The sequence below is a fragment of the Limulus polyphemus genome, unplaced genomic scaffold (assembly GCF_000517525.1).
Source record: "Limulus polyphemus unplaced genomic scaffold, Limulus_polyphemus-2.1.2 Scaffold64, whole genome shotgun sequence".
Taxonomy (NCBI): domain Eukaryota; kingdom Metazoa; phylum Arthropoda; class Merostomata; order Xiphosura; family Limulidae; genus Limulus; species Limulus polyphemus.
The window spans coordinates 1,304,566-1,315,112 of NW_013665674.1; the positions used below are offsets into that span (position 1 = coordinate 1,304,566).

General features: G+C 31.8%; 1 protein-coding gene across 1 annotated transcript in view; it reads right to left on the minus strand.

The window, feature by feature from the left end:
• Nucleotides 1-10,547, minus strand: part of LOC106464953 (probable E3 ubiquitin-protein ligase HERC4) — a 107,413-nt gene that overhangs the window by 22,310 nt on the left and 74,556 nt on the right. The window contains exons 21-23 of the mRNA XM_022393329.1: nucleotides 6,131-6,178; nucleotides 5,225-5,320; nucleotides 2,858-2,976 (exon numbers count right to left, since the gene is read on the minus strand). Of these exons, the coding sequence (XP_022249037.1) occupies nucleotides 2,858-2,976; nucleotides 5,225-5,320; nucleotides 6,131-6,178 (263 nt within the window). The remainder of the gene's footprint in view (nucleotides 1-2,857; nucleotides 2,977-5,224; nucleotides 5,321-6,130; nucleotides 6,179-10,547) is intronic.

Genomic DNA, 10,547 nt, shown 5'->3' on the forward strand with positions numbered 1-10,547 from the left:
TTATTATACATTATATATATATATATATATATATATACTATTTTGAAATAAGTTCTTAACATATTTTTCCTAAAACATAGAACATTAAATAAAGAAGTAAAGCAAACAATTATCTCTTCAAGTTATGACCTATGCCCATGGTTGCTGCTTGATGTAGGTTGCTAAGCCTTTAAAAATTTTGCAAGTGGATGATATGAAACAAAATAATTTTTTAGGTTGTATATATTTGAATGACTAAAAAAATTATAAATTACTATATCAGTACCATAGAAATCCATTATAATTTATCAATCTTAGTAACTAAGATGTATTTTAGTCTATAAAAATATGAAATTTTGAGCAAACTAAAGACATACCTTACCTCCTTGAAATATTGGTTCAAAAGAAAGAATTTGGCATCCAAGCCCATTAAAATGGCTGGGAAAGCCACTAGGAGAACATTCCAATCTTCCAATTGGTTATTCATGTCATATGTAGAAGTAATTGTATATAAAGGAGCATTTCCAAAAATGGAAAGAGCTGGATGGGGCGCCACTGTGTTTGATTTATTACATGTGCAATATCTTAGCAAATAGAAAAGACATTCTTATTATATATTTTAGCTCATCAATATCGGTAATTTGAATTTCTAATTTGTACGAGACTACAGACTTAGTATTTTGACTTCACAAACACCTAATTTGAGCCAGTGCTGCATTCATCATACCACGTCACACACAAAAATCGATGTTTATCAGTGTTTTTTTAATATTTACTTTTAAATTAAGAAATTGAGTAATGTATATTACTAAAATTTGAGCTATAATCTACAGTTTGATACCAAACTTATTGACATAAATTCATGAAACAGTAGTTCAATAAAATTTTGAATGCAAGTCAACAAACGAGATGACATGGTCTTTCACCCATGACCCGTCTCAAAAGGGTTAAAAGTAGGATGTTTCAAGTACAAAATATTTATTAATAAGAATTATTTCATACACCTATTTAAATATCACAAGATAGTTATTTCAATCCTTTCTTTGTAAGTTATACACGATAAATACAAAATTACATTTAGTGTTGGCATAATACCATCAAATAAAAAAATGGCACATGTGGTTTCTGCATGATAATAACTGAAAATACACAGAAAAGAATAAAATCACTACAAGACATAAAAACAAATCTGAGATTCCAGAAGTCCTAACCATAGTTCCATAAACTGTCATTAACCTTCTTTTATTAAAAAACAAATACTAGTGCATCATTTTTTATTATATTATTTCAATAGCTTTGATTTGTAATAAGTTAAAATTCTGGTGTTAATAATCAAAAAATATTTAACATTATATACACATGTGTATATATATATAACAGCCTCCCATGCTAGATATTACACCTGTAAGTTTCTCAAACCTCAAGAACTCTGTGTATGACATTAATGGTCAGCAACTCTGAGAACACAGGCACAAGGGAGTAGCATCAGTAGTGTATAGTAGTAGTGCAAGTGTATCACCAATTTTAAAAACTATGTGTCCTAAACTACCAATATTTTTGTGTCTGTTCCCAAAACTGTTCTAATGCCTAACTACAACGTTAGTATATATATCCCCTACACAAACTACAATTACAAAAGTTCACTTCAGGTTATTACTACTCGTGCATGTGTTTTGCATTATCATCATTAGTTGAGGTAGCAGTCTACCTAAAAGTTTGGCCAATGAGAAAGCTTCTTATCACTCATGAACATTTACTTAACCCTTTCACAACAGGTACCCCTTTATAAACACTTTTCTGCACAAGTCACTGTGTTACATTCAAAATTTAATTAAACATCTTTACTATCAATTTATATGAATTAAATTAGCATTATAATGTATGTTATAATTAAAAGTTTTATGTTATCTAAGTTTTAAGTCCTTTATTTCAAAAGAATCCTTTAAAAAACTACTTAGAACTTCAGATTTATTGTCATATTGGCACTCTGTATCTTCAATAATACAGTGGCAGTTATGAAGATGAATGTCTAGACTATAAGATACTTACATAACCTATTGACTCGTATATTTCAAAGTTCTCTGAATAAATGCATTGGAAACAAGTAATAAATGTTTTTAACCACAGAGAGGTGACATGCCCACCTTTAACATATTTGTTTGAGCTTTATAGCCTATATGTAGAGGTTACATATACATGTGTATAGTCACTAGAAAGAGCTCATTTAACACTATAATCTGACAAATGTAATTTTCAAATTGACACACAGTTTTCATCACAGAGTATGTGTAACTGACTGTAGTATTGTTGACTTCTTGATCAAGATTAGCTTTTATGGTTGTTTCTTACTCAAATATGTTATAGTGAGAGATACAGTTTAAATTGTATTTAGGTCTTACTTTATATTTTAGTTAATTATGTATTATTTATGTTTTAAAATGCATAATTGAAAGGTTTAAACATTTTGAAAATGTACTCATCCTTTGGGTCAGTTCTCAAGGCTTAGGATATTACGCAATGCACGAACATTTTGCCGAATGGTTGCACAAGTCTACCAGAGACACTGTAATATGTCACAAGGGCACTGTTGACTTGTGTTGAGATGAATAATAAGGGGTAAAGGACAAGAAAGGAAAATAAAACATTAAAAATGAACTATATGTGAAAAGGAAAAGAACTGAAATTATGAATTCAACCAAAGGAAAATCTTTAAAGATATACTACAAAAAATTAAAAGGTATGTTTTTTCTATTTTCTAATTTTCATCATTTCATTGCATGTTGATGATAATGTTCAATATACATAAAAATTTATTCACCTAAAAAGACTGAAGTTATAACATTTAGATTTCATTTTTGAGAAACTTATATATACTTACTCATTTAGTAACTTCTTGTACAGAACCAAAGGAAATGGAAGATCAATGATAGTGTAGTTGTATATGGCTAAGCCACAAACAAGACCAATCAAGAAGAACATGACTTCTTCCTCAAATATCTGAAATAGAATATATTTTAATGCTTGTTGCAAACAAAAATGTTAACTGATTTTTTTAGAACACTTGAACTTATTTAGAGGTTCAAATAAATATTTAGAAACACAATCTGTACCTTATCAATTAAAATACATAAATGCAAAAATATAAAATATCAGCTGCTGTATGTCCCAAATTTTGTGACTAGTTTTTAATCTGAGAACAGTTGAACTTGTTTAGAGGTTCAAATAAACATTTAGAAACACAATCTGTATCTTATCAATTAAAATACATAAATGCAAAAATATAAACTATCAGCTGTTGTATGTCCCAAATTTTGTGACTAGTTTGTAATCTGAGGTCATGGGAATTTAGTTTGAGGTGGTAATATATAAGAAATGTTCTCATCTAAATTAATTTTCCCTCTTACAAGCTTATGAATAATTTACTCTGTAGTTTCTTGTAACACATCCTGTTACATTTAGTAATATACAGTATATTATAAAAACAGCAAAAGCAAGTCATAAATTTTCATTTGGATATCTAGTTCAAAAAAGCCCAACTATATTTCTAGTTTATTCTTATTCATTCAAGGATACGGAAACGTGCAGTTTGTTTATTACATGGGAAGTAAAAATCCATAAAGTCATGAGCTTTTGATATAACTGACATTACAATGGTACAATATTTCATTATTCAAAGAATAACTTTAAATAGTGAGTGCAAAAAAAATATTATATGTGCACACACACACACAAACACATACATGTCAGTATAAATATACATACACACACACATCTATCTATTCATATATATTGGAAATATATGAAGACAATGATATCTTCACAAAATTAACCTTCATGCTTGGTCTCAATTCACAAAACAAATTGCTAAATTATTATTAGTTACAAAATATAGAGATATACAAGCATTTAGTAATTTTTGAAAGTCTTGACTTAAGTTTTGTACGAAAATAACAGAACAGTTGAAATACTTTTTACCTGATCTTTGTGTTGTATAAAAACTAACACAGACATGCTACAATAAAAACAGCCTAAAGATGAGTTTGTTGTAATTTTCTAGGAAAATGTTTCATTTTGTAATCCTAAAAACACATTTCTTGGCTGAAAAGCAAACAAATATCTATAATCAAATATTCATGATGTTAGGAAAACACACAGGTTCTAAAAATCAATTTAACACAAAAATACAAAACCCTATAAATCAAGCATTTTTGAAAAATGGACCTTTCTTCATTAAGTGCAGACAGAAAGATCCATCTTTCAAAAGCACTCAGGTTATAGGTTTTGTATTTTTGTGCATAATTAAATATTATCCTTTACCTAAAAACAACATGAGAACATAAGTTTAAACATCACTAACCATAATGGTACAAATGCACTACAAGTTGTGAAACTATAATGTGAAAATGCTAATCATAATTAAAGTTAATCAAAATCACTGTTAACCACATGTGCACAGATGGGTTGGTTAAAGTGTGCATGCTCAGAACTTTTACAGAGTGCCATCCAACATGGTATAAGATATTTGATATTGGAGTTATCAACATTTCATGTCACCCTACAATGCTGACTTTACAACAACTTGTGTTAGAGCAGAAGAAGTACCAGATATAATATACGAAGATACTCACAAAAATTTTAGATGTGCATTTAGGAGGTTGTATAGCTTATGCACATGCAATTTGCAAAGTATATGATGGTAAAAGTTTTTCATCCCTCAAATGAAAATCTCCTTGCACTTAAACTTGTCAAGAATCTAAGTCAGACTGACTTTGGTCTTTCACACACATATCTTTAGTACAAAAACTTTATTAATACATTTGATTTTTGTGTACAACAGACATGTACTGTTGACTAAAAACTTGCCACCTTTCACAGATACATATTGTAAATTTGGAATTATAGTCTATAGTACTTCCCTAGCATGGGATCAATTATTTAGTTATTATTTAGTCAATTAGTTTATTTAGTTATTATTTAGTCAATTTGTTAATTATTCTTCCTTAATTTTTTTTATGGTTTTTCGTATAAACAGGGATACTGACACAAATTACCAACCAACAAACCCTTGTAACTTTGTTCTAATACATGACATTATGTGCCTTCAACATTTCAATGTACAAGAATTCTTACTTATTTTTGCAAGCAGTCTTGAATTTCCTTACATATTTTAGTGTTTACTACAATGTACAACAAAACTAATCACTACTTAATATCAGTTCACGTGTTTTGTACTTGGAAAACTCACCTGTGTGTTAAACCATATACAATTAGTTTCTGGGTATTCCTTAAACATCCCATATTTAAGGTCTAGTATCTCTCTTAGTAAAAGCATGAAGAACTCCTGTACATAATATTACAAAAAATATGAATCAAAAAGCATTTACATCAATAGAACCAAAACATCATTACACATGAAATAAAAATATTTCTTTGTATATTTTTCTTTCAAAAAATAAAGAATAATAAATATTCTTCCTTCATATAGTTTAAACTAGTATTTCTAGTTTAAAAATGTTTTGTAAATATACAATGAAAAGTGCCTAGGAAGCCACATTTGTGCCCAAATTATCAGTAGTTTATAATATACATTAAGTTAAAAGGTACCTATTGAAAAAAATACATGTAAAGAATAGTTATTTTAATATATACTTCTCTTTACTTAGAAAACAGAAGCATCATGTTAGAAAATATCAGCAAGCACTAAATCCTGAATACATAATTATCACTTTAGTGCAGACAGAATTGCTTAAACAAATACTTCTTAAGAATATTTGTTATTAATCCTCTAAACTGACTTTAGTTACATTTAATAACTTTTTTACAATCAAATTGATAGTATTTAAAAAATAAATTAAGAATTTAATACTTTATTATTGAAAAGATCTCTAGAATAACTATCAGTATCACATGTTGTTACTTTGCAGCTTATGTACATTCTCAAGAAGATCTAAATTAAAAAACAAAATATATGTTTCACAAAAGCTTCTTGACAATATTCTTAATTTGAAAACTTCCTCTGGATGAAAGACAACACAACATATTCAGGTCCTGATATTAAACAATCTCTCACAAACCATGATTTTTCTGCACTCTTTTTTGAAATCATTTGGTAAAGTAATATTTATCGAAGTTTTAGATCTAAAAACCTTACCTTCCGTACTCCACCAGCATCAACAGCTTCTTCACCAGAAAAAACCACCTGCAAGCAAAAGTATATGAATGTTATGTTTAAGAACAGATGAAATAATATGCTGTTGCATAAAAATAAATACTAATATGAGCACATATTTAGTAAAAAAAAACTGCACTGTAAATCTCATCTTATAATATCTATATTGAATACTGTTTTAAATTATATAAAAATTGGGAGGGGGGTATCACATATTGCTGTTGCAAATTATGTTAGTACATTCCAGCTTAGGAATAACTAATGATTTGGCAAATGTGTCTGATAAACTGTTTCATTCTCCTAAAATTATAAAATTGATCTGTGATTATTTTCTGCTTCACAACCTTGGGCTCACAGCTAAATCCTTTCACAAAGTCAACATTCTGGAACAGCCACTGTATTCCTTCAATTCAGTTCACATGCTGTAGTATGGCAACTTTTCCCTCATTTGGGTTTTCAAATATAAACAGCAAGAAAGTGCAACATTTTTGGAAGAAGGAAAAGGAAACAAAACAGTATACATTGACAACAATGAAATCATTTTAAAAGAATGGCTCTCTGAATTTTTGTGCCTCCACCATCCACAAGCTGTCTAATTGATCTGTGATTGTCTGTTGTTTCACAACCTGTATATATACATAATTCATGTAGTTACCTCACTTTGCGAGGTAAACATTCTGAAATCCCCTCTACCTCTCCCATCAATTCACATGCTTCAGCTGTTTGCAGCCCAGAAATTTTGTTCTCATCTGAGTTTTCATATCTCTACAGCAAGAAAGTATACAATCTTCAGTGACAGAAAAAGGAAAAAGAACAGTCTATATTAACGATGATTAAAGTATTTCAAGAGAGATGGTTGCTTCAACAAGATGACTTGACTGTAGCAATGAACTGCAGAGTTTATCATGAATGAAGTAAACATACAAATTTTGTACTTTGTACAAGTTAGGAAACGGATAAATTATCATTTTTTTATACTGAAAATATATTTCCGATAGGCACTTACCTCTTCTCACATAAACAGCTATTCTTGTTCAACTGCGTCTTACATGTAAATCATCATGCAACAACCCTCCACTGACTGGAGTGTGATGCACTCTCTCTACCAAACTATCACTTCAAGGTTTGGCAGAATATGGAAGCATCTGTTTTCAGTGGAGAGGAAGAATGGGAAGTGCAAGAGTAGGTAAGTACCTATTGGAAATACATTTTCAGTATAGGAAAATTATAAATTCCAATACAGTACATTAGCTCTTCTCACACAACTAGCTAGAATCCCACAATGAATAAGTAGAGGAAGAAAGAAGCATCCTTCAAAAGTGTCCGAAGAACACCCTAAAAGATAGGATTTTCGCATCAGAGGATCATACGTGGGAGACTGCACCACTTCTGTACCAGGTATACTCTACACCCAGTGTGGAAAGAGGTGATGCAGCCATAGGCAGAAAAAGGGTGGAGTACATCCAAAAGGGAAAAAATAATGGTTAGATAGGGATCCAAACCACTCAATATCTGAATATCGATCCTACAGATGACAGTAATGTGGGTGAGAGTAAAAAGGATGTGCCCCATGATGTAGAGTTGCTAGGGCACGAAGGACTGCAAATGGCGAGTCAACTGCATCCAAAAACCCAGCCACCAGGAACCGACATTCATGTGGGGGTAAGATGAGAATCATAACATCAGGAAGTCAACTACAATCCAAAACCCAGCCACCAGGAACTGACATCCATGTTGGGATAGGAAAGAGGATCATACCAGCGACAACTACAATCCAAAATACAGCCACCTGATGGGGGAAGGAAAGAGGATCATACTGTCTTCAACTCAAGTTCAGCAGACTGTTGCCTCACCAAAGGGGCCCTACATAAGTCTCAAAGTTAAGTTGGTGGTAAATGAACTTGGGACAATATAGTGTCCATCCCCAGCAGATCCCAACAACGAAGAAACCATGTGTGTGAGGAAAGGGCTGAAGAATGTGCCAACGTGGAAGTAAGCAAGGAAAGGCTATCCCTGGAAAAACACTCAGGATCTCGATAGAGCAGCTTGGAAAGGAGGTAGATGGTAGACAACTACCATAGGAAAATTAGGTATGGGATAAACAAACAGGATAATCATGGTCCACCCCCCACATGGGCAAAATCAATTCCAACTGTTGAGAATCAAGAAACTGACATTCAGCCTGATAGTAGGCTAAAGCAAACTGGTCCGAAGCCCATGGAGGGTGAGGCATGCTAGCACCATCAACCATTTGAGAAACAAAATACTCTGCATGAACCCAAACTCCGACTGATTTTGTCTATGATTGGCTCTGCACAACATGAATTAGCGAAATGGCTTTCAGAAATTTTAGAACAGGTGTTAATGTACGTTTCGGAAAACTGTATTCAAGACTTCTTTTCTTTTGCTACAACCACACAGAACCTTAACCCTAATCAATCGTTTTTGTGCTCCTTCGATATCAGCAGCTTTTTTTAATAATGTACCCCTGAAAGAAACCATCAAAATTTGTGCAGATACTTTGTTCAGTGCCCTCTAATACCTAAAGACCTGTTTATTGAACTGATGAATACTGCGACACATTCGGTGGAATTCAGCTTTAATGATATCATGTACCAACAGATTGATGGAGTCACCATGTATTCTCCTCTTGGACCTGCATTAGCCAATATTTTTGTTGGTTTCCATGAAAAAGAACTATTTAACAAAGTTACCAGACCTGTTGTTTACTTCCGCTATGTAGACAACATTTGCCATTTTTAAAACTGAGTAGGAATGTGAGTGTTTCTTACAAAACCTAAACTCGTTGCACTCGGCTCTCAAATTTACTTTTGAAAAGGAACAACATAACTCTTTACCGTTCCTAGACGTTTTAGTTGAAAAAGATGACTTTTATTTCTCTCCAGTATATACAGAAAAACCTACTTTTACAGGACAATACACGCAATGGGATTCTTTCAGTCCCAAAAGTCGCAAAATGAACCTTATTGCTACTACCATCGGGCTTCAGTTATCTGTTCAAAATATAAACTAGATTTCGATTTGAAGACAATTAAAACTATTTTACTAGAAAATGGGTATCCAGAAAATGTCATCAATCAAATTACTTCAAGGAAAATTGCGAGCTTCTCAACTGATCCAAAATTTGGTCCTAACAAGTGCCCTGTTTACCCAAAACTACCATGGATTGGTAGCATTTCAACAAAATTTGAAAAACAATTGAAAACGGATATTACTAAATATTTTCCTGCAGTGAACCCCTACTTTGCTTATTCCACATGTAAGTTGTTGTCTGCAACACACAATGATGTGATACCTACCACACAGAAAAGTAAGGTTATTTATGAATTCTCATGCAACTGCGAATGTTGGTAAATAGGTCGCACCTCACAAAGATTGCAGGATACAATTAAACAACATGTTCCCACATCCATAAGAACTAAGAGTGTGAAACTAAAGAATTTACCATGTCACTCCTGTAAAACAAAAGTTCTACTATCAAAATGTGAATCAGCGTTTGGCCAGCATTTACTGGTGAACCCGACTTGTGCTGCTAACTACATGGATAGCATGTTTCAAATTATTGCAAATGTTCGGTCAACCTTTCATCTCTCTATTTTGGAAGTCATCTTTATTAAAACACATAAACCTATCCTTTACCACCAAAAAGAATTCCTATACAATCTACACATCCTTCAGTAGGTCTGTGACATTTCCTGATTGGCTAAAGTGATTGCCTTACTGGCCTACGTTGATCTGACTCATTTTATAAGCTGTACTATTTCCTATAGATCATTTTCCAGACAGTTCTGCTATGATTAGTATCCGGCAAAAAGCTTCAGCAGATATTTCTTTTGCAACATCTCAACCAACAATTGGTCCATTTATCAACACTATTTTCAAGTTTTGAACAACTCGACTGTCATGATCTATGTATCTACATGTGCCGATGTTTTCCATTTATGAACATTATATTTTAAGATCTGTGCAAGAACTCAGCTAACAGATGTTTCCATATAACAAAGCTATCTTCAAGTAAATCAAACAATTATCTCTTATAGTTTTCATGTAAAGTAAACAATTATCTCTTCTAGTTTTCAAGTAAAGCAAACAATTATCTCTTCAAGTTACAAACTTTGTATGCAGTTGCTGATTAACGTAGGTTGCTAAGCCTTTAAAAATTCTGTACGTGGAGGATATGAAACCAAATAATTATTTTAGGTTTTATATAAACATTTGAAGAACTAAAAATCACAAATTACTACATCAATACCATAGAAATCCATTATAATTTATCAAGCTAAGTAACTAAGATGTATTTTAGTCTACAAAAATATGAAATTTTGAGCAGACTAAAGACATACCTTACCTCCTTGAAATATTGGTTCAAAAGAAAGAA